Source organism: Punica granatum, chromosome 3 (assembly GCF_007655135.1).
Source record: "Punica granatum isolate Tunisia-2019 chromosome 3, ASM765513v2, whole genome shotgun sequence".
Taxonomy (NCBI): Eukaryota; Viridiplantae; Streptophyta; class Magnoliopsida; order Myrtales; family Lythraceae; genus Punica; species Punica granatum.
Genome location: NC_045129.1, coordinates 38,494,155 through 38,517,975, shown reverse-complemented (window position 1 = coordinate 38,517,975; position 23,821 = coordinate 38,494,155). Strand labels below are relative to the sequence as shown.

The 23,821-nt window shown below is 41.0% G+C and overlaps 4 protein-coding genes, 1 long non-coding RNA gene and 1 other non-coding gene across 9 annotated transcripts; 4 read left to right on the top strand and 2 right to left on the bottom strand.

Moving 5' to 3' along the window:
- Positions 1 to 806: 806 nt before the first annotated feature.
- On the bottom strand, positions 807 to 878 carry TRNAH-GUG. The gene has a single exon. It is a non-coding gene; the product is annotated as a tRNA-His (tRNA).
- Positions 879 to 1,044: 166 nt separating this feature from the next.
- LOC116198516 lies at positions 1,045 to 7,450 on the top strand. Of its 3 annotated transcripts, none has more exons than XR_004155333.1 (5): positions 1,045 to 1,308; positions 2,822 to 2,920; positions 3,043 to 3,176; positions 3,777 to 3,871; positions 4,788 to 7,450. It is a non-coding gene; the product is annotated as an uncharacterized LOC116198516 (long non-coding RNA). The 3 variants fall into 3 exon arrangements; XR_004155334.1 differs by having other exon boundaries at positions 1,046 to 1,308; positions 5,094 to 7,449; XR_004155332.1 differs by having other exon boundaries at positions 1,048 to 1,308; positions 3,777 to 7,450.
- Positions 7,451 to 7,831: 381 nt separating this feature from the next.
- On the top strand, positions 7,832 to 8,421 carry LOC116198512 (histone H4). The gene has a single exon (XM_031528681.1). It carries the CDS (start codon positions 7,932 to 7,934, stop codon positions 8,241 to 8,243), a length of 312 nt encoding a protein of 103 aa, XP_031384541.1. The 5' UTR covers positions 7,832 to 7,931; the 3' UTR covers positions 8,244 to 8,421.
- A 2,085-nt stretch (positions 8,422 to 10,506) lies between these two features.
- On the top strand, positions 10,507 to 13,941 carry LOC116198506 (ACT domain-containing protein ACR9). The gene is made up of 6 exons (XM_031528674.1): positions 10,507 to 10,905; positions 11,887 to 12,108; positions 12,194 to 12,299; positions 12,491 to 12,842; positions 13,086 to 13,370; positions 13,588 to 13,941. The coding sequence occupies exons 1-6, from the start codon at positions 10,752 to 10,754 to the stop codon at positions 13,732 to 13,734; spliced, it is 1,266 nt and encodes a 421-aa protein (XP_031384534.1). The 5' UTR covers positions 10,507 to 10,751; the 3' UTR covers positions 13,735 to 13,941.
- A 634-nt stretch (positions 13,942 to 14,575) lies between these two features.
- On the top strand, positions 14,576 to 19,167 carry LOC116198507. Of its 2 annotated transcripts, none has more exons than XM_031528677.1 (11): positions 14,576 to 14,934; positions 15,186 to 15,270; positions 15,513 to 15,709; positions 16,213 to 16,295; positions 17,040 to 17,085; positions 17,189 to 17,245; positions 17,378 to 17,432; positions 17,505 to 17,605; positions 17,714 to 17,777; positions 17,876 to 18,009; positions 18,590 to 18,715. In XM_031528677.1, exons 1-11 carry the CDS (start codon positions 14,854 to 14,856, stop codon positions 18,659 to 18,661), a joined length of 975 nt encoding a protein of 324 aa, XP_031384537.1. In that variant the 5' UTR covers positions 14,576 to 14,853; the 3' UTR covers positions 18,662 to 18,715. The 2 variants fall into 2 exon arrangements, with proteins under 2 accessions (XP_031384537.1, XP_031384535.1); XM_031528675.1 differs by having other exon boundaries at positions 14,579 to 14,934; positions 18,681 to 19,167.
- A 2,292-nt stretch (positions 19,168 to 21,459) lies between these two features.
- LOC116198508 (THO complex subunit 4A) lies at positions 21,460 to 23,805 on the bottom strand. Its single transcript, XM_031528678.1, has 5 exons — positions 23,529 to 23,805; positions 23,205 to 23,357; positions 22,774 to 22,842; positions 22,485 to 22,678; positions 21,460 to 21,966 (listed from the first exon to the last, which is right to left on the bottom strand). The coding sequence occupies exons 1-5, from the start codon at positions 23,691 to 23,693 to the stop codon at positions 21,789 to 21,791; spliced, it is 759 nt and encodes a 252-aa protein (XP_031384538.1). The 5' UTR covers positions 23,694 to 23,805; the 3' UTR covers positions 21,460 to 21,788.
- Between the last annotated feature and the right edge of the window lie 16 nt (positions 23,806 to 23,821).

Here is a 23,821-nt window from a genome sequence, read left to right as displayed (position 1 = left end):
TTGCAAGTCCTCCCGTACCATTATCCACAATCTACCATTGCCCGCAAACTGGTAGTTGTCAACCATATACCAACCTTTTCCATCTATATGCTATTTTTTTACGATTCATTTCCTTAACTCGCGTTTCAATGATAGCAATAACTCCTATATCATGATCCCGTACAAACTTATGGACCATTTTTTGCTTAAGAGGGTCATTTAGCCCTCTAACATTCTAGGAAGCTACAATCATGATGGCAATTTAGGGGCCTTAACCTTGACTTCCTTGTTCCTTGCACCTTCAAGACAGCTTGTGCTACTCCTTTTGATGCACTTCTTGGTTGTCTTGCGCCTCCCTTTCGAACTTCCTTCACTTTTACAGTGCTTTCTCATTCATCATCTAAGCTGTTTATATTTCCTTGAACTCTTGATCAGGACAGAGCAGCAGAGGTGCATCACAAGAGAACTAGAGACAAATCTCCGAGGGATGGAAGTCAATAAATCAATTGAAAATGATGCCGATGAAATGTATGGCATTGTGGAGGGCCATGTTCCAGAGGAGGCAGGGGATAGGAAGTGAAATGACGTTAAGCTCGAGTGTTATGGGATATGCACCGCATCAGCATGTTGGGATTACTTAAGAGAGAGAGTAGGAATAGAAAACTCGACAAGGAATCCTACTCTGTCACATTAATCTTATGGAACTTCATCATGTAATAACGTGCAAACTTCTCTAAGGATTCGGCTGATGTAATAAGTATCGCGAAATTAGTTCAAAAAATGTTAGTCTTAATAATAATAATAATAAGTAAATAAATTGAAAAAGATGTGGCTGCTGGGATTCGAGCCCAGGTCTCCACGGCCACAACGTGGAATTCTTACCACTAAACTACAGCCACTTTGTTGAAAAGGCTTTTATGAAAATCAATATCTCCTTTTTGGTTGTATTGCACATATACTGAAGAACCTCACTGGTCTCGTGTACCATATGGATGAATGAGCTTATGATAATATAAATTTTGTTTGATAGCGATCTTTCAACTAACAAATCGCCCTCCTATTAAGATTGGGTTGCAGCAGTTACCGCCTTCACTCGAACAGACGGATACTAGGCTGCCCCTTCGTGCATTATCGACTCTGCTACTACATTCTATCGCGAGCAAGAAAACCTCCTTTCTTGATGCCCAAACAGAGAAGAGACTGAGAGGTTGAGAGAATATATATTTTACATAATGACAATGTTTGCAGATGAGAATGGGCTGCCAGGAGACCCTACAGTAAAGGCCATATCTATTGCTATCAGATTCATCCCTCACTTCCCGAAATCAGGTAATAAGCCGCCCCCTCTTCTCCCTCTCTCTCTCTCTCTCTCTCTTATTAGATAACAGCATTTCATGGTCTCCTAGAGCTAAACTGCAGCAGAAAAACACTCATCTGCAACTACTACTTGACTCATATTTAGACATGTACAGGATTCGTCTACCTCTGAAAAGTTTGTATTTTTGAAACATACAGTTTGGATCTTCATTAAAGGTTTTGCAGTGGCGACGTTTTAACTGAGTGAGAAAATATATTTTTCTGGCGGTGGAGTTTATGCTAAAATTGGAGTTTGAGAGTGAAACAAGTTATGTCATTTCTCTCTGCTTTGTCTCTAAGTTATGTCATTTCTCTCTGCTTTGACATATTCATTTAGCGGTACCAACACATGTGCGTCTCTGTTGTTGCTGGTAATGTGCCACTAATGTTGCTCGCTCTGTCGTCTTGTTCCAATGAATTCTAAATGTGGCTGCTTTCATTCACATGAATTCTAAGCCAGTTATTTCTTGTTGCGAAAAATAGATTTGGTGTACTTCTCCTATCCTCTAATTGCGTGCGACTTCCTATGCAAATCTGCAATATAATCTTCTCTGCAAAGCAGGGAAGCATATAAAATTTGAAATATAACACTCTTTTCATGGAGAATTTGAAACATTAAGTTAAACAAGAGAGAGTTGAAAGGGCCACCGCAGAACTTCTTCGTATCATAATCATCAGTACCTTTTAAAAGTCTCGTCTCTCTCTAAAACTGTTGCTCAATTAGTGGGCAAGAAGGATTTGCTTTCCCTTGTGTGTTCTTTTTCTTCTTTTACTTGAAACCACGAGCAACAAGGTGCCAGGGCCATCGCGTATTCGTGCATATTGGGGGGAATTGAAAAGAAGTCCTTCTGAGTTTACTATTATGATTGATGGGAAGGATTAGAATGTTTGTGCATTTCCGCTTTGCCTCTATTGCTAATTTACTACTAGACCACAGAGCTGGGCATGGAAACCATTGTTTGAGGACACCATTTTGCTTTTTGAAGCTAATGCAATATGTGAAGTTGATAGCAGATCATAAATCTTACTTCTTTGCACGATTGACAAATAAATGGTTAGCAATAAGTTTCAAATTGTACAAGTTCATTTGATATGCAATTCACTTTCCTGTGGCTGTAATTTAAATTGGACCCAATGCGTTTTCAGAATAATTTGTTTACTCGCACTTGGTCTTTTTCTTCTTTCTCAACCGAATTTCAATGCAGGAGTTGAAGGTGGAGGTTTTATCTTTTTGGCTCATCAATTGCTTTGGCCATTGGCCAAAAATTTGTTTTTCTTCAAAAGTCAGGGGAAGTTGCTGAGTAGCCTTTAGCGTGGCCTTAATAATTTTAGAATTGATGTTGGCCTGTTGCCTGTTGGGTTCAATGTTATTGGTCCTGATGCCTCAGGCACAAGGATATTATATCGTTGTTTTTTTATATGATATTCTCATGTCAAGAAACTACTACTTACAACAAATGGATACATGTCAATGATGGAGTTGCAGATTTGATAGCTTTAAGGCGCAAGGAAAATGATCTAAAAATATTTGGAGGGTGCTAATACTACTGAGATAAAAGCAGCAGCTATACCATGAAGTACCGGAGTATGTATTTAAGTGCTTGTTTGATCAGGAAACTCATTTTTCTATGGTATCTTCTTGAACCCCACAATCGAGCACTATCTGTGAATCTTAAAAGAGTATATATGTGTTCGATTGAGTGACAGGAAAAGTTGTATATCGGATTCATATGCTCTTGAGTGGGGAACTGACCATCTGGAGATGCATGTCAATGCCATGCAACCTAGAAAGCGTATGATCTTTTGCCACTAGAAGGATCGTCTTGCCGGGAGGCTTCTAGGTGAGTTCTGCTATAAATTCCTCATACGTACCTTTGGTTTATAACACATTTTACATGGAAGACCTATGTTTACTCCTGTCATTCATCTCCATTCTTGTGTTTCAAACCTGCGTGAAATTGCCTATGAAATTGGGCTTGCTGTCGCACACGCCCAGTTATTGCATGTTCTCAGAGAGGTCAGGTAAGCCTTGCATGGCAGCCTCTAACTTATGTTGAACATGCGTTGCTAAGCACCAAACAACACCCTCTGCTCTATCTCCTCAGATTTTGGGCGCCATTCATGCTGATGTTCTAAATAGTGGATAATTGCCTATTCCTTAACTTCAAGAATATATAGTGTGATGCTCATGCCCTCTCAGATCGAATGATGCTTGTGGATTGTTCTGCTTTATCTTCTCAGATCGACTATTATTGAATTGTTTGTGGATAGTTGCCAATATTGATTTTTCCAACCCCCCCCCCCCCCCCCAGGGAGATCATATTGATCTACATGCTCCTATATTTCGTTTTAGAATCCCAATTCTGTATGAGCTGACCAAATTCCTTGATTTTGTACCATCATTGTTGTCTTGATGCAATTTCTCTATATATATTCCGCAGGTCCTCGACTCTTTTTCCACCTCCTGCTATTTTAAATGCGATGGATGCAGGAGAGCTACTCTTTGCCAATCTCCACTGCGTGTTTGTGGCTCCAGGTGCTGCTTCCACCTTCTTTCTCACAGTCGTCCCCTTTAGGGCACAAAATTTTCAATTCCACACAAAGTTTGTTATTATTATATCTCTTTTATATGTGAGTAGGACATATCATTCATATGTAGGTTATATCTTCTCACGGTCTCACTTTCTAGGTATATTGTGCAAAGTATAGATTTAGGCAAGACGCTGAGGCACTTATATGGATTATTATATACCAGTTAGAGATTCTTTTACATGTCTAATAATTACTCGAGGATGAAAATTTAGAGTGCATTGTCCTACCCAACATGTTGAATTTTCTTTAATTAGATCAAATCTGCATCTTGCCTTGATTGGTTAATATCGGCTTGATAATTTAAGTTAAATTGAACTCCGTTTCCAAACGGAGCATATATATCTTTTACGATCTAAAGCATGAAAAGCTTATAAAATAAATGTAAAAAACATTGAAGAAGACTCTGTTTTCATTGATAGACATATTTCAGGAGATACAATATCAAATGAGACATTTTCTTTTTCTCTCTTCTTTTCTTTATTTGATCTATAATTTTTTATTATATTAATCAAGATGCATGTGTTTTTTGGTCGATTATGAGGAAGCTCATGTATCCGGTGGTTGAAGATGTGTATTTATTCTTCTATAGATTATAGATTATAGATAACATATCTTGATTTAAAAGACGTTATTTAGGAATTTGTCTACAGGTACATGATGTGTCCGCATGCCTTCCCCATTTTAAGCCATATAAAACATTAGAAAGAAAATACTGTAAAAGACAAAGAAGTTCAAGAACTCAGGATGGAAAAAGCCTTTTATACTGTAATGTGCACTTTTTAATGCATGACAAATTGATGTTTTGACTTTGATCAGTGCCTCCAAGAGGTAAATCATCTTTGTTAGATTGGTCCTTGTAGGATTATTTGGCAAGGCAACGCAATTTGCCATTGTCATAGTAGAGTTCAAATACAAAGGTGCTCGCCCGAATTGACCTCGGAAGCTGAAGGAATCAAATTCTAAAGGCAATAGAATATCTTCTGCAACGCTATGCTGCTTCTATATATATTTATTGTTCTTATTTATTTGTGTGTATATATATGTATAATTTTTTGCCATTTAAGGTGAACATCCATATTGACTGAACCTTTTTTCTTTCGTTACATTCTTGTGAATCGTGTATTTTACTTTCCTCTAAATGGTGTTCATGGCTTCTTGCAATGCAGTAAGTCCCAAGAATGTGCCTTATCAAAGCGAAAAAAAGAACAAGTAACTTCACAGAGAGATTGTGGACCTGCTTCCTTGCATACCGGCAGAAATTTAAAGACAATGTAGAATCTCGACAAAGTAATTGATTACAAAATTTTGCAGAATTGTGATTTGAGGTGTCAATACTTTAGATGTGTTTGTTTGAGTGTTGATCATCCTTTCACCCTCATAAATGATATCTGAAATCTTCTCAAAGTTTCCATTGTGGTGGCAAATGGATCTTTATTTTATATCTAATGGCATCTCCAGTCAGCTTTTAATTTTCTACCAATTATTTGGTGGTTCTTTTAGCTTATCTTTTTGGATCTTATGTAAGTAAAAGAGCCTTCTCCTAAGCTTTCCGTTTACGTTTGATAATTCTCTTGATAAATGATGTGTTTTTATTTTCTCTTTATTTATTATGCTATGCGGGTTACAAGTTCTACGTACTTTCTGGACTTGATATAATAGGTCAACAGGTTGGTGCATGTGTACTCCGTCTTCATTTCTCTAAACTAATACAAGAAAAAGTATTCCTCTTTAAAAATCTGTGCATTGTAACATCTGAAGTTATGGAACTCCAAAAGCTCTTTTGAGATTGATAGCTTTACTGTCTCATGTTTCTGATATTCTTTACTAAAGAGGATGAATTAAAATCGATTTCCTCTAACTTAACTCTCCTCTTTCTTCATCATTCCAGTTTTTCTTTCTTTTGTCAACGAAATTTTTTCTATAATATCATTTTATGAGAATTATTATTATTTTTATAAGATGGTGACTAACAAGTATCTCCGCGTCTCATGTACTATTCGGATTCGAGGAGCTGACGGAGATCATCGAGGATGGGTTCGAGGAGCAAGCGGCAATGGCAAATTTGACACCGGAAGAGCAGAAGACATTAAAGGATAACCGTAAGAAAATATCATAAGGCTCTCTTTTACATCTTTCAAGCGGTGGACTCTTCTATTTTCGAGAAGATGGCAAATGCGAAGACAGCAAAGGAGGCGTGGGATTCTCTTGTCACGGCATGCAAAGGTGTATAAACTCTCCATCGACAGTTCGAGCTTTTTCAAATGGAGAAGTCCGAGTCGATTTCTAACTATTTCTCACGGATGTTGCCCCTCGTCAATCAAATGAAGGCCGATGGTGAGACTATCACAGACCAAAAGATTGTCGAGAAGATTATCCGAACATCAACGTTGCAGTTCGAGTACATCGTGACGTCTATTGAGGAGTCTCGAGATCTTTCCACCACGACGGTTGATAAGTTGATGGGCTCGTTGCAAGTCCACGAGCAGCGGCTCAAGGAGAAGAGCAAGATGGTGGAGGAGACTTTACGGTGCTAGTTGGAGTTGCGGGATGAGAAGAAGGTTTCTTGTAGTCTGAAGAAAGAGAAAGGGGGGTAAGAAAAGAGTTCTAGACAACGAAAGGACAAGTCGCATGTTCAGTGTTACAAGTATAAACAGTTCGGACTCTTCAAAGGGGAGTGTCACAACAAGAAGGCGGAAGGTTTGAATGTACAAGCCAAGGTTGCGAGCTCCTGTGATAGGGATGACAAGGTTGACAAAGCCTTGTTGTTCACGTGTGATGTAGCTGTGGAGAACCAAAAAATTATTTGGTACTTGGATACGGGCTACAGTAATCACATGTGTGGTGTGAAGGAGCTATTATCGAACTTGATAGTAGCTTCTGTTTGGAAGTCAAATTCGGGAACAATTCGAAGGTTCCTATCATGGGGAAGGTAACGATCAACATCAAAGCGAAGGATGGGTGGGATCAATGCATCTCTGTCGTGTATTATGTTCCTAGTCTTCAATAGAATCTCTTGAGCATGGGACAATTATCCAAGCGTGGCTATCACATGGAGATCAAGGATGGGCTCTGTACGATTCGGGACAGCAAGTGAGGCTTGATTGCAAAGGTGAAAATGACTGGCAATCATCTTTTTCCTTTGCATATTAAGTATCTGCCTCGTGTTTCAATGCTTCGGTGCAAGACTCCTCGTGGCTATGACAGAAAAGCTCGGCCATGTGAATTTCGTTAGCTTGAATTTGTTATCACGCAATAAGATGGTGCTTCGACTACCCGAAATTTTTCCCCCAAAGGAGATATGTGAGCCTAGTGTTGTTGGGAAGAAGAGTAGGAATCTTTCCCTTTGGAGTCCGTCATGGTGAGCCAAGAAGCAGCTGGAGTTAGCACACTCAGATGTTCGTTTATATAATTAAGGCGTTTTTCAATGTCATCCCTCTAAAGTGTCTATATCTTACAATACAAAGGTATATAAAATTGCTTTGGGCTTCGGTCCCAAATTCACCAAAATAGAGAAATATATAAAATTGATTTTAAAAAAGGTATGTAAAATTACCAAAATTTTATTGCCAAAATTGAGAGGTAAATGGAGAAATTGCCAATTGTATTGGTCCCATTGACCCAAACATAAAAAATGTTAGGGTCAAATTGAAATTATCTGATGATGTGGTCACACTAAAGTTATTTGAACGAGACAAAAGCACAATCCGCGTCACAGACCCTTCTAAGTGCCCCTACACCGTCGATCAACCCAACATGGACGCTCGCGATCTAAAGATCAGATGTCACACGGATTGACCCTGCTTACCGTCGATGAGATCTTAATCATACGGTTCACATCAACCTCCCGCCACGCTGCGAAACTGAAATCTCCGCATCCCCGCTCATATAAAAGGACCGGCTCTCCACTTCCTTACGCCATCGAAGCATTTACACTTTGCATTTTCTCTCCGATCATTCTTCTTTCAAATCTCTCTCTCTCTCTCTCTCTCTCTCTCTGTCTGAAAATGTCGGGCCGTGGAAAGGGAGGCAAGGGCTTGGGCAAGGGCGGAGCAAAGAGGCATCGCAAGGTCCTGAGGGACAACATCCAGGGAATCACGAAGCCGGCGATCCGGCGTCTGGCTCGCCGTGGTGGCGTCAAGCGTATCAGTGGTCTGATCTACGAGGAGACCCGTGGCGTCTTGAAGATTTTCCTGGAGAACGTCATCAGAGATGCGGTGACTTACACTGAGCACGCGAGGAGGAAGACGGTTACCGCCATGGATGTCGTGTACGCACTGAAGAGGCAGGGGAGGACTCTGTACGGGTTCGGCGGCTAGATTGCTGATCGAGTTAGGGTTTCAAGGATAGGCTTTCGCTTCTTTCTGCTAATGTGATTGTAGATCTTAGCTCTAGATCTGTGTAGCTTCGTGCTTCAGTGAATGTGGATTTTCTGTTTCTGTAGCTTAGTTTGATATCTGCAGCAATGGAATTCGATTTCTGCATGATTTCTGCTCCTGATGGTTGTCATCACGGTTCCATTCTCTTGTTCTTGCCTTTCCGATATGTTCTTCGTTCGGCTGCTGGGAAATTCAAACTCACTGTTCTAGGCCGAAACAGCATGCCGAGTCTCTAGTCGACATATCTGGTAGGTGGCACATCTGTACTTTAAACCAACTTTGAGGCCAATTTCCTTCGGCATGCCCATGCAGTTGAGCCCATGCCATGTATCGGCCCAATAAGTTCGGCCCAGTGCCTTGGTGGGATGATCTGGAATAGATCGGCCCAGTCCGAGTAGGCTGGTGTAGATAAGATCGGCCCAATAAGTTCTTCCCGATTGATGTCTTCTACCCTTTATATATATATATATATATATATATATAATATTAATTAATTTGTATTATATATTATATGGCTTGTATTGCTCGGCTATCTAGAAGGGATGAGACACCAAATGGCATCTTGTCCTCATCGGCAATGATTACGATGGTATGTGGTTTACTGTACTGAGGATGTCTTTGTCCCGGAGGAGACATGTGGGGACCGCTTTCCTACCTGACGGGACCCCCTTGAATCGTTGAAAGGCCCCACATAAAGCAATTTAAAGTCGATATGAATCAGCTGAAGAGCTCTTCGAGATTAAATTAATCTGTTAATGATGGTTATTGCATCCTGTCTTATACGGCCATTTAGCTTCATGCTAATTAGGATTAGGATTCCGGTGGCGCCCTCAACTAAGCTAATTAGGATTAGGATTTCGGGGACCCTCAATTGAACTCTGATTAACCCCTCGAAAAATGATTAGCATTGCGTTTGATAAGGAATGAAGTTAAGTTTGATTTAATTGAAGTTAAATTTGATTTAATTTGATTTAGGAGATGGTGATAAAAGTAGTTGGAAAAAATACGTAAGAATATTCGAAGAAGAAAATAAAAAAATAATTATTATGTTGAATTGAGGAAAAATTATTAAAATTGAGAAAAAAATATATTGAATAACTGAGAGAAATTAATAGTAAAAAATTAACTGTATTAATATATAATAAAAAGTATGAGAGACTTTGAAAAAAATAAAAAAAAGTATTGATCATGTTATTAAATTAAGATAATATTAAGGCAAAAGTAATGTAAAATTAAGTTAAATTTGATTTTGTAAATAAATCTAATATAAGAAATTGGTAAGGAGCATATGGTGAAGGGAATATCAGGGGAAAATTGTGTGAAGACATGATGGAATTGGGTGATGAGGCGTGACGGGGAAGAAAGAAAGTGGATGACTTTGATTGAGGAAATGAACGTGTTTCTTATCCAGTAATTTTCTTCTTCTTGAGCTTTAGTCTCGTTCTCCTTCACTTAAGGAAAAGTTGTGTTATTTTTTGTATCGATGAAATGTGTGGTCGTGGTGTGTACTATTCGCTTCGGTCTTATAACAAGGGTGGCAGTGTGATTGTTAGGAGTTAGGTTATGGGTCTCTATCTATCCCTCCAATTTGCCCGACGGACTTTAGGGGTCGTTTGGATTCAGAGTTAAAGTTACTTTGATTTTGATTTTGATTTTAATTGTGAAAAATGACAAATGAGATGTGATTATAAATTTGACTTGGAAAACGTGTGTTTTTGTTTTGTAGTGTGTTGAGTTAAAGTAAAGTTAAAATTTTTGAATTGTGAAATGTGTATTTTTGTTGTGTAGTGTGTTGAGTTAAAGTTAAAGTTAAAATTAATGCACTGTGAATCCAAACGGGGCCTTAGAATCTCCCCTCTTGATTCGAGAAGACAAAACACCTTTTTTATTTTGGTTATTTTCATTTATTTATTCAGTTTTCTTTTTTCCATCCTATCAAAATTATTCAATTTGCCTTTAAGTCGGCATGTATTTTTTCAAAAAATTATTCAGAAGGACTCATTGTCACTTCGATTGGTGGTATACATAAAGCATAATATTAATATTAGACCGTATTAATTTAAAAATGATATTTTATTCCAAGAAAAAAAGGGCAAAAGAAAAAGAAAAAGAGACGAAATAGGGAATTGTCTTAAACCATAAATATATATCCACGCGTGCAAATCACTGCCCTCCGATTGCTGACGTGGTGCCTTGCCTGATTCCACCGTTGCTCCCTCCTCTGTCACCTTACCACAGCAAACCAGACACCTCCGTCTCACCTCCAGCTCTTGTCGCTCTCTCTCTCTCTCTCTCTCTTTCTAGATTGTCGTTGAAGGGCGTAGAAGAAGCCTCGACGAAAGAACGGACAGAATCCCCAGCCGGCCGGCTCCCGGAGCCGAAGGCCTGACTGACACCATTTTTCCCACTGGAGGAGTTCTTTCGCGCGGCTCCTGATTTGCAGCCACGATGGGAGTTCCCGGAGACGACGTTATCCAGATACAGAAGCCGAGGAAGGCCGGTGAGCCGTACGTCATCACCGTGAATTGCCCCGACAAGACCGGCCTGGGCTGCGATATCTGCCGGACGATTCTCGATTTCGGGCTCTACATCGATAAAGGAGGTACCGTCGATATTATTTCTTAGCTCAATTGAAGCTTGGCGCCATATCTCTGTTGCTTCTGGAAGCCGGTCCATTTGTATTCTCGTGCAGGTCTCGTAGAAATTAGATAAACTCTCCCACATTTTACATTTTCGCCCAAATTGCATGATTTTTCAAACACTGCGATATCTGGCGACTGTTGTTGCATGTTCTACTTTCATGTCAAGAGGTCGTTAATCTTTACCATTGTTGAATATGTATCATATTGCGGTACAGGTTTGTGTCCGGTGACTTGATGAATGAAAGAAAATTGTGCCTTTTCACGTTAAAATTGTTTTGCGTGATAAGTAGCTAAAAGTGTGTTGGGTAAGCAGAAATGTAAAAGGCGACAGCTCTGATGAACTGTTCGGGTCAACTGTAGTTCAGAAACTCTGGTGTTCATGTATCTGTCTATGTTGGGGAATGATGCCGGCGGATAATCTTCTGGAAAATTTTGATTTCTTTTTTGTATATTTCTTGTCTCGCGTCTGGGAGATTCTTTAGCGCCTTTCTTGTGCCATTTATACCAGTTACTGGATCCATGAGGCAAATGATTTTTCATTCATGGAGATTTGTCGTGAGGGGCTTGTGGTTATATATTATCTTCTGTATCAGGTCTCTTTTGGGTAATCTTGTATCTTAGATTCAACTGGGTATAATTTCTGTAATGTCTGGGACTGATCAAGTAAGATAATTGTGATGGTCATGAATCCTGATTTATAGAGGGAATGAGTAGGAAGGTCAGAGACTGAGAGATATAAGTATCAGTCGCAAGGAGCAACCGCAATTGGTTCTGTTTGCTATCTCTATTTTTTTTTTTTATTTGGCAAGAAGAAAGGATTAAGATTTCTGCCTTCATTTGTATTGATGCAGTAGAATTCATGAATTTATACATATTTCTTTTAGGTAAAAGAGGTTTATTGAATTTATGGGTTTATGTGGACATGCTGTTTCTGGTTGCAGATGTTTCGACTGATGGAATATGGTGCTATATTGTGTTATGGGTGCTTCCTCATTCTAGTTCACTTATAGTGAGATGGTCGAATCTGAAGAGCCGCCTTTTATCTGTATGCCCATCATCATGTTCAGTAGCCTTTTACCTCAAACAGCGACCGGCAAACTCCTCGCCATCACCAGTTTATCTGTTGAAGTTTCTCTGTCTGGATAGGAAGGAGTTGTTACATGGTAAAAGCAGATACGATGTTGCAGTATTCATATGTTTGCTTTCTGTTTTCCAGCTGGTATTTTAAAACTTTTGGTGCATTTTCAGATGTTACTCAAGTTCTCTGCGAGCTTGAGCTCACAATCCAAAGAGTTAAAGTGACGACAACCCCAGATGGGAGAGTCTTGGATCTCTTCTTCATCACAGATAACCTGTAAGCTCTAAATTTTTCCTTCCTTTGCAGTTCGCAGTGAAAAATATATATAAATTTCCAGTAATATGAGATACATATTACATTCAGGATCAGTTATCTATTCCTAAAGTGATATCCTGTTGATATCTTGAGGTTGAAGGTTAATATATTGACTGTTGGTGCGTGATACTGATGTTAAGAGTTTTGTTCAGGGACCTCCTACATACGAAAAAACGTCAGAATGAGACATTTGAGCAGTTGCATGCTGTTTTAGGTGAATCCTGTATCAGCTGTGAACTTCAATTGGTTGGGCCTGAATATGAGAGCCATCAGGGTATCTCCTCTCTTTCTCCTATGGTTGCTGAAGAGCTTTTCAGATGTGAACTGCTGGATAACGAAGTTCGGTCACAAGCTCTAAGCCCAGATTTGACTAAACTGAAGAAGACTAGTATCACGATGGACAATTCCTTGAGTCCTGCTCATACTTTACTGCAAATACACTGTGTGGATCATAAGGGCCTCCTCTATGACATCATGAGAACTTTAAAAGACTGCAACATCCAGGTAATCTTCAATCTTCATCTCACAAGAGTTTGTCTTTTATACATTTCCTCGTCTTCACAACTCTATCCAATTCAAAACAGATTGTGAGTGCTAGTTTAATATCTATGCTTCCCTCGGGACCGATAGCAGTATTTGTCTAGTTTCTATAGAAGTCTGTATGTTTCTACAGCCTTATCTAGTGTTGCGAAGGAACTCTTGGAAGTGTCTGCTGATATGCAATCGTCTGTGTTTTTGCCGGTGCAGATAGCTTATGGTCGGTTTTCTTCAAGTACTAAAGGCTATCGCGAGCTGGATCTTTTTGTTCAACAAAAGGATGGAAAGAGAGTTCTTGATACGGAGAAGCAGAGTGCACTAAGTGCTCGTCTGAAATTGGAAATGCTTCATCCTCTGCGTGTCATCATCTCAAATAGAGGTCCTGATACCGAGCTTTTAGTTGCTAACCCTGTCGAGTTATCTGGGAAGGGAAGACCGCGAGTTTTCTATGATGTAACCCTTGCTCTCAAGATTCTTGGCATCTGCATTTTCTCGGTAAGAAACTGTCACAGTCATTGATTAATTGGACTGTAGACCGATCAACCACTTATGACTGAGACTATCATAGTGTTACTGAATCTGTCAAAATTTATGAAGAATTTACTGAACCAAACAAGAAGCATTGCTAAGTTTTTGCTGGTTAACACAGTTATATTCTGTGCAAGTTAACCAAGTTGAACTCTCACTGGTAACTCTGTGTTCCATTCACTAGGCGGAAATTGGAAGACATTCGACATCAGATCGTGAATGGGAGGTTTACAGATTCCTCCTGGATGAGAATTGCGCATATCAGTTGATGAGGACTGCAGCCCGAAATCAGATTGCAGACAGAGTGCGACGAGCGTTGATGGGCTGGTGACTGAATTCTCAGTCTTCGAGCCTCGAATCCGTGTCTAAAATTAGCATGCCTTGCATTGGGGGTTTGACTCGATTGTACAGTTTATAGTGGTTCGGGTTTCTCCTTGTGCTGAGTTTCTCTGTTTGCAATTCCTGTTTCCGAACCGTTTCCTGTATGAGAAGAGAGTATTGTAATGCGACTGTGTTGTGCCATTCTCTCTTCATTTCATTGCTGCGCATTGGAGCAAAACACAGAGAAGATCGAAAGTGGATATGGTGAATTCGGGCGACCTTTTTCGTTCATGATTCTGTTCAGTTTCAACGAAAGGAAGCTCAACTAGTTTATACAGAGATGTGTCCGAGTTATGCGAAGGGAGTGTACGGTCACAGAAAAAGGTTAGAAGCCCCGTGTAGCTTCTATCGCAATGGATCGAAGATCTGTTGCATTCCCATTCATCAGAGCGCCGGACATAATATCAGGAGGTACGCCAGGGACCTACATTTCATGGAAAGAAGTGATGTTGCAACCGAATGTGAAGAGTCCAACCTACGGGTTGGACAGGAGACTTGCAATACCGAGCCGAGCAGTGCAATCAATCGGGGATTCGTAGCATGTCGGCAGTGGATCGTGTTAGTTACTGTACTGGCCTTCCTCTATTCCTCCCGTCTTCTTCAGATAATAATGAAGAAAGAAAGGGACAGTTCCGCAGACATCATCATGAATATGTACTTATCCAATCTGATCCTAAAACAAAAGCCACGTGGAAATGTTGGACAGCAACACCCGCTCCACGTTCACATCGCCCTCTCTCTCGCTCTCTCTGTGTGTGTGTTCTGTACGCAACGTCTGTTGGCTTCCCTGCAACGCCACGTACATCGTCAAGGAACAGAGATCGTCCTCTCAAACGCTGCTTCAAGAGCTTTCAATGTCGAATGTGATTCCACTACGTTGATTGATTCAGCCTGTCGGCAGCAGAGCTCACCGGAACCCACGATCCTGCCTGCCTGCCTTTCTCCTTATATATCTCTCACTCGAGGGAGTAGAACCTACAGGATTTCCGCTTGCTCGGTTGGGATCAGAAGATCAGGCTCGGGGCCGAGGTTATGGTAATTGAGGAGTAGGTGATCGGGCATCACAGGGATGGCCAGAGCTTCCGCGACGCCCCGGAGTTCTGCGTACCTCAGCGCTCTCTCTCAGGAGATCGAGAAGAAGCTTCAGCGGGTTCGTATTTTGTACTCTCGTTTTCCTTCGATTTCCTCCTTGGGATTTCTCCAATTCGACGCTAGGCTAGTCAGAATTCTTGCCTAGTTGGTGCTATAGATAAGGAACTATAGCTGAATATGGAAGTTAGCTTATATTGTCGTTTTTTTTTTTTTACCTGACTATTGAACCTTTGGGAGGTAGCATTTGGGTCGTTACTTTTCTCAGTCTGCTACTTTCATGACTCAACCGTGGCCGAATCTGTCTTTCAGGCATTGGCTTCTCCCCCACAGAGGCGCAACCTGTTGCAAGAGCTTTTCGCCGACGTAGCTTTGGAGGTCGATGACAGGGCAAGAGGTGAGCTTAAGGCACTTCAATTGTTGAGTTTTGTTTTGCTGTTTTTGGCATTCTGCAAGAGGAGTAGTGCAATCAATTGAACATTTACTTGGAACATACATGCTGTACGAGTCAACCGGCATTTGAAGGGATGGATGGCGCAATGAAGTGCCGATGGCTCTTCGTTTCGATTGTTGCTATTTAGATTTCTCGCCGTGCCACTCTCTTAATTTCCCATATTCCCCTGCTGTAATTGGAAACAGATATAATCCTCAGCAGGGAAGAAGATACAATTTCTCCAGCAGATGACAGCCACCTCGGCCAGTTATGCTTCTATGATGTCCTTGCTGATTATTATGTTCAGGCACCTGAGAGTGGGAAACCAATCCTCGACCTGATCGTCCAACTATGGAGTCAGTCGTTTGCATCTCACATTTTCTCCCTGTTGTTCCATAAATGGGTATGATAACTTACTGTTACTCTGAACCTTCAACTATCGATTTAAGTCGGTCATTGTGTTATAATTGCTTGTTCTGGTGATACTCTGATGGGATCTGATCGTTTTAAATGGGTCGCAATATGTAGTCTTCATCTATGAGAAATATGGTACTTGTTTACCTTATATTACAACTGGCATGAAGGTACTTAATTATTAATTTGAAAATGCTCTTGTTTTTTAAATCTTAATATTTAGAGATCAGGTCTGATGATTTTAAAACATGCCTTCTGCTTTAATTCTTGATGTTCTGATGACTTTTTTTTAGACCAATATCTAATTTGGATCCCCAGAAATGTGGATTATTCTTCTTTCTGTTTTTTGAGTTGGGACATGATTTTTTTTTTTTTGTGATCCCTTTTATGACTATAAAGCGATTAGTTTGGATTCTGAAAAGACTTTATGTGTGCTGAGATTCTAGTTTGATGGATATATAACCTTTCCTCATCCTTCCTCTTTCTTGGCAGCTTTTCGAAGTTCAACTTGATAATCCTGAAGTGTTACTCCGTTACTCTTCTGCTCTTGCTCAAGGTGCTACAAATGTTTTCTGGTATGAATATTATCAAGTACTTGTCAACTGGTTGTCATGGATGGCCATTTTATCGTTCCCTGCCTGTTAAACCTGTTTTGCTGCATTAGTAATGAGCTGCTGATGCTCCTCTCATATCGATTGGACTTAGAAATTCATGAAAAACAAAAAAGAAAGGCTATTCTGATTGCTTTTGCTGATGAAGTGGATTGCTATTGGTTTTCACTTTGTTATATATGGTTGGGAACAAAGCAAAATTTGTTCCCAACTCTTTCAAACGGGTTGAAATATAATTCATCCTATGGTGCTAAATTTTAGGTCAGGTAATTCAGAAACGGAATTTTACGCTTGGCCCCATTTAACGTGGTTGTTTGGATATTTCAATTTGTCAGTGGTCAACATTCATCATTCTTGTAGAATCTTTAGGTGGCATAAATTTGGGTTTGGTTGCTTATGGCCTGCTTCGATAGTGGATACACCTTGCATGGAGATTCCTTTCCTTTAAGAATAACTATTTAGTAAAGCATGCAAGCAATTCATAGAAGAAAATGCTGCCATTGCAAATATTTAACTTGATTGTATGAATGTTTTAAAATTTTCAGTTTCTAAACATGATTACTATGATAAACTTAGTAGGCATGACTGTGTATGGCCTGTTTAGTACCACATGAACACACTTATGTGGATGCCCCTCCCTGCTACACCTCTCTTCCAGGTGGAGGGCTGTAAAGCTTTGTTGTAGTGATGGAATTTGCCTTCTCGCAGGATTGACATCCAGACAAATACAAGACGTTTCCAATCTCTGTTTTGTGTGAGTATTCTTGTCTTTATTGACTAATGCATTCATCTGATCTGGTGCACCTCTGAGTATTTGCATTACAAATTGGACTTATTTCTCTTGGTTGTGTCTCAAGTATCTCCTGGACGAAGTCGCTGTGGAGCCTGCACGGTTGAATAAAATCCCTGTACAGGTATAGCACTTTACTAATGTCCATTTTTCAGCTATCAGAACAAAAATTCCCAGAAATTGTTCTTCCATATTTCAATTTTCTGTTCTTTTGTAATCTGATCATAATTTTGTTCCTTTTCTGGTTTCAATTCAGGCTCAGCGGGATCTCTATCTTTTGCTTTCAAGGTTCATACTATTTTATAACTCAGGTAGGGTTTGATTTGAAGTTAATTTTTAGAAATGACTGAAGTAGTGTATTTACCAATGATTTGTCTTTGCAGGTGACAAGTTAGATACCTTCTTAAAGCACTGTCCAACTTTCCCAAATGCTTTCTTGATTGGTGGTCCAACAGATTTCTTTGTTACAGAACTAGCTGATCAGGTATATATTTATAATCACCCATTTTGTAAAGGATTTCAAGCCTCTATTTTTTGTTACAGCAAAGCTGTTGTATGGTGTTAAACTTTTTTACTCTTTTCTGTGCACCAGCTTCAGAAGTTGAAGGTGGAGCCTGTACTTTTGCATTACCTTTCAAACCTTAAGGTTCTCCAAGGTAAACTAGTTCATTGAACTTCTTCATTTAAATTTGTTCGTGCTCAGTTGTTTGGACAATTTTCCCGAGTAAAATATCGCCATCTTGAATATATGCAGGAATGGAACTACGGATGGCCACTAGTACAAGGTTAAAAACTTGTCTTTACAGCTTCACCTCACCAGGTGGACCAATGTATCCCACGAGAGCTGTTCGTCATGCTGCTTGGGATGCACTGGATTTGCTCTTCCCAGTGAGTACTTTCTATCAAAGAACTTATTTGCTTGCTGACTGAGTTTGGGTCTAACATCTAACTTATCGTCGTTCTTGACATCTTAAGATGTTTTTTGTTTAGTATGTAAAAGCATGTCCCACCTAGAGGCCTATAGGACATTTGGATTTATTTTGTGGGAAGAGATGTCACAAGATTCAATTCTTGACGCTTTTCTCTTCACTGATCAATAAGTTCCTAAAAATCTACCCAAGTCCTATGGGTGGGAATAGTTTTCTCTGGCCAAAACCGAATCCTTAAAACTGAAGGAACAGGTTTTCCAGTTTGGATTGGTACTCCTTTTGTTCCAATGGATTTTGTTATCAAAGAAGATGGGCATGAGTTGTGGGGACACCAAAGTGGACTCTTCAACATCTGATTCAGTTTTATTTTCTATACCAAGTCCAGGTGGGGAGTAACTTATGCTTGAAGAAACCAAACTTAAATGCACTAGTTGTCCTGGTTTATGTTTTTTCTCCCTCGCCACTACTGCTGAATTTTGCTTTCTAAATTTTTGTTGTGCATTTATCTATTGCATGGCATCTGCATGTAAACTGGATAGCTCTTTGATTGGAGATCCAGAACTCTGCATCCTGTATACTCTGCACATCTGCAGAGGCGCTCTACAGCTTAATGTAACATCCATTTTCCAGGTGGGACGGTACCCTCGGCATATCATAAGCCTGTTCTTTCGGCTGCTATACCCATGGTACTGGCCTTCCTCCTGTTGGAACTTCGTAATGTCTTGCATAAAGGCCGTGTTATACTCCCTGCTGGCTTACGTATTTTCAAGTTGGGAGAAGCGGAGAAAGCCAAAGAGAACTTGATTGTGTGTTGTATAGGCTCCCTTCCTTGGGACATAAAGTTATGTTGTATCAGCTGGAACAGGTCATTTACATTTGCGTGCTTCAAGGTGTGCTGGTCATTTGTCACATTAACCGAGAGTGCGTGCAACCAGGTTGATCCTCACGAGCTTTGCCTCATTTTAAAGCAAATGCTCGCCATGATAAGAGCTGGGGGTTTACATTTCTGTGTTTGCTGATGTTTGTGGAACTTATGGATTGTGATTCCACGCATTTGGTCAGTCAAGGTGTAATTTTATTAGACTGCGTCTCTCTGAATATTTGGGCCTCCGTGACAGTAATGTTGTCATAGTGAATTCTCTTGCCTTGCCATGAGCCGGTAATGTACAATCTGCTGAGGCTGGATGATGATTTGCAGGCCAAAGTCTTGCGCGTGGGGTGGCCTAGAGTATCAGGCAAGTTATTGATGATGATTTGCAGGCCGAAGTATCAGGCAAGTTATTGATGAACTGGATAGAGTTTGCTGGGGGCTGTTGTTCGTTAGGGGATAGGTAGCTGTTCATCAGTGCCTGGGAGATATGTTACAGGGGGTTGATAAGTGATGAGTCCGGCACCCTGCTAGCTGAGGTTCTAGGGGTGACTTCTCGTGGGGCCAAGTGGTCCCACAAAAGAGAGCCAACCGGGCATGCTTCAGTTCTTGGGGGACTGGCTGGTCCTTGCAAGGGGCCATTGCAGTGCCTCACCAGAACTCCCAGCAAAAGCACACCCATCCTTTAGCGGGGAGATTCTGTTTGTGATCCTTACTGGAGGCTTTGAAAGAAACGTATCATCTATGGACCAAATTGAGGTCATTGGTGATGGTCACTTAGATATAGTCCTCAGCGAAGTGTACCTACAAGTGGGCAATACGCCCCTAATAAAGGACACTGCGTGCCTGGTAGTACCTGATATATAGCCCTAAGCAAAGTCACCCTCCCGATAAAAAGGACAACGTCGCCAATATGCAAACCAAAGTAATCGGATGGGCAGGATAGCGAGGATGAGCAAAGCGGGCAATACGCTGCAGAGAAAATTTGCCCCAAAACCAATACTGGGCTGAGAACTTTTGCCCATACCGGGCCAAAAATTTGGGCCCAATAAGTGATTCTGGCACGATAATTGGATCGGTAAGAGATGTGTACACTATAATTGGGCACCAAAGCCCAAAAACGGGAGCAATATATTAACCGAGTAACGGGAAGAAACGCATTACGAGCCGAGCAGTTGCCCACAGGGGCAACACAAGCAAGGACCGATAGGAAATGCTTGGCCCGGAAATGAGCGCAATAAACTGACATATCAACCTATTGACGCATGATTAATGGGCCTCGTATGGGGTCCACTGGAACGTTGCTGTGAGCCGAGGAATCCAGTAACCTATTGGACGAGGAGCACTGCGAAATCGGACCCAATGGCGCCCCATCAGGCAATAACATAAACCTGAATGCCATGGGCCACGATATCACCGACAGAGTTCAAGACCTTACGCCTGCCCCACCAAGAAGTTTTTGATGCTCATAAATACCACATCTCTTGCACGTTTGACGTTCCCATGACATTCGCCAAAAATCTGTTCATAACTTAAGACAAAAATCAACAGGCAAACTATCCACAATTGTATACAAATCTCTGACAAAGAACATTTCAAACTCATGTCAGATCATCTTTAAACTACAACCTAGAGAAGTTTCCAGCGGCAAAAACATTTACTCTTAATTGTAAACAAGTCTCTCGACTTGTCTCTGTTACCAATGAGACTTCATCTTGCCTAGTGAAAAAGAAAAGCTCGCAGCAGCAAAAACGTGACAATGTCCACGCTTATAGCAAAGATACGTGACCACCAGGGAAAGATCAGACACTCAAGATTTAGAATGACAAACCTAAACCCGAAAATCGTCTGTACATTTCATGCAATGACCTGAGAGTCCAGGGTGCACCGACACACCTAAGCCGCAGACACATGAAGAGCCCGAGTACCAGAGAAGCCGCAGCATAGCTGGTTCTGAGAACATGGATGCCATGCACAGCTGGTAAAGTCTTAGGCTTCTTGTTCCATACTTCACAGGAGTATAATGAAGTCTGAATACTTGAAAACACCTATCGTAGAAGGTAGACTAGCCGATCCCTCAATACCAAGTACTAACGTGTATCATCTAAAAAGCTTTAACACAGCATGACTCCGAAGATTATCAAGCAACTCCTGCAACCAATTCCTCATTTGACAGAAGACCCGAATTCCAGCAAACCAGGAGCAAGACTGGAGCCAAGTCAACGACTGAACAAGACGTATGCCAGGGAAGGGCCAAAGATATCAAATGAACAAAAAAAGCCAAAGAAGACACTTCATCAGAAAACCTAAAAGCTCAACGAGAAATTCATATTTTGATACATTCAAGTTAACTTACCATGACAATTCAAGCTCATTTCTATGCTTAATACTGAAAATCTGAAAGGTCATAGAGTTGGATGTAGAGCTACCTCCATTAAGGCATTTCCACTTATTTATGGGATGCTGTACAAAAGAGATTGTTGTAGATGCGTCTCACTTCCATGGCTGACGCCATCCATTCTCAACCCCTTCAAACGCTGATAAGAGGAACCATCTCCAATTGTATGGCCATGTGTAGAATTGGAGTAGAGATAAGAACCATTGAATGTACCATATGCCGAAGATCTGAATAGCATAGGACCTACCGACAGAAATCCTTTTGACCCCATAACTTATATCCAATTCAAGGTACAATCAGAAAAAAACTGATAGTCTCACAAACTAAGGTTCGATAGTAATCCAGGTTTTTCACCTAAACTCCAGGTAGCATAGGATTCCAGCAGACACAGAAAAGTCAGGATGATGATATAATCCAACACATTGGCCACTAAAGATGCAAAAACACACCAAACGCATAATTATAGAACCACTCAGTTTGTTTGCATCGCTTCGGAATGATACTTCTCCAGATCAGCATCCAGATCCTCTGCAGATACTTTCTCACCACGTCCTCTTCCTCGTCCACCACCCCTTCCGGGTCTTCTGCCACGACCGCCACCTCCAGCACCACGCAGGCGTCCAATGGCACCTCCACCCCTGCCTTGTCCACTGTCCAGATCAACATCCAACCGCATCAGGAAGACACATCAATTAGACAACCAAATCAAAAGTCCATAAACTGGTCATTATAATAACTCAACTTCCTGTAAAAAAATGTCACATTCAGCCACATGGTATAACTACAGAGGCTAAACTTAATTCTCAGAGTAACTTAAATCCACAGTAAAAGGGGCAATCCATGCACTAGTCAAAACAATGTTTAGATAGGGCATGACAATCCCACAAAAAAAAATCAATCAAAGTAATTTTCCTCATTCAGATGCATTCTCGTTCCACGCTTTGGCATACAATAAGATATCAATTTGTAAAGCTCAGAATTATAAGGAGAAACGCTGCAATTAAATTATCAGCACAGAGCTGCCATACACATTGAACAAATGCATCCCTATACAAGCACATGTCATATTCTTAGTGCTCCCAAAAGTCATCGCATGGACTCATTTTATTGATAAAACAAAACTAAGTGCAATCTTTAATTGCAGAAAATGAAGCAAGAGAATGATTACCCTCTCAGAATTCCATTTGAAGCTCCAAATGCGCCGTTCACAGGAGCAGGAGGGAGCGGAGGAGCAGCGGGAGTCGCGATGTTCGTTCCAACAATCTCTATCTTCATTGGCTTCCCATCGAGCTGAACATTGTTGTATCTCTTTACAGCTGCTACTGCATCAATCCGCCGTGAGAAGACTACTTCTGCTGTTCCCTTTAAAAGAGAAGAAAAAAATCGTTAAATGAACTTCTGCAGGTAGAGTGTATTCATCAAAAGCATCAGTTTTATGGCAGATTCAGTTATGATACCTTTGATCTCCCGCTCCTATCATAGTGGATCGAGTATCGCTTGATGTCGCCCACCTCTGCAAATAGTTCCTGTCCACAGTAATGAATGGACGAGAATAAGATCATCAAACAAATAAAATAACCAATATATCCCAAAAGCTAAAGTTAAGAGTAATCCAACAAGAACTATATAAAAACTATCCGTGGCACTTAAGCTCGTAAACGAACATGAAACCGGTTTCAGGCTAATATCCAAACCAGAACCAACATCGGTTACAAAATAGAAGATCTTTCCGTAACCTCCAACGTCATTAGCGTACAAATATAAAATGTACGATTGTGTAACAACGAAGCAACACCGAATTGAGATTTCAATCCAGCAGACTATTGACAACAAATCAAACATCAAACTGAAAATTGCACGGTAAGGCTCATGATCAGCAAGGTAGTACCTTTACGTCATCATTCGAGACACCATAATCCAAATTAGATATGTAAAGCTTCGTCCCTGTCTCTATGGCGGAGGCCCGACCAGCTTGTGCCGTAAAGCCCATCCCCAAGCTCGACTCCGAGTACATATCGTGCTGCCACGTCGTCTCCGGCGCCTAAACCCCAAACAACCAACAAGATCTCCTCAGTTTAGCAACAGATTGTAGCTCGAATCGGCGAGACCTCGCTCGATCCATCGCCGAACGGACCAGAAATCATTACGATACCAAGCTTTTTGTTTTCTAAATTGTAGGGAGGGAGGGAGTGCGATCGGATCGGGAGCTGACCTTCGCGGGGGCATAGGGAGCCGCGCGATTGGCAGCGCGGTTCTGGGGGCGGCGGGCCGGACCGGGTCCACCGGAGCCGCGTCCACGAGCCCTGGGGTTGCCAGATCCGGACTTCTTGTTGTTCTTAATGAGGTCGTCGAGAGACATATCTAAGGCACTCGACATGGCGGAAGGATTGGTAGAGGACTGAAAACCCTTGGGCGAGCAAGAGGAACGGACTGGAGAAAGGAGAGAGGAAGGAGGAAGGGTAGGGTTTCCTCGGAGAGAGAAGGAGAAGCTGTGAAAACAAGCAA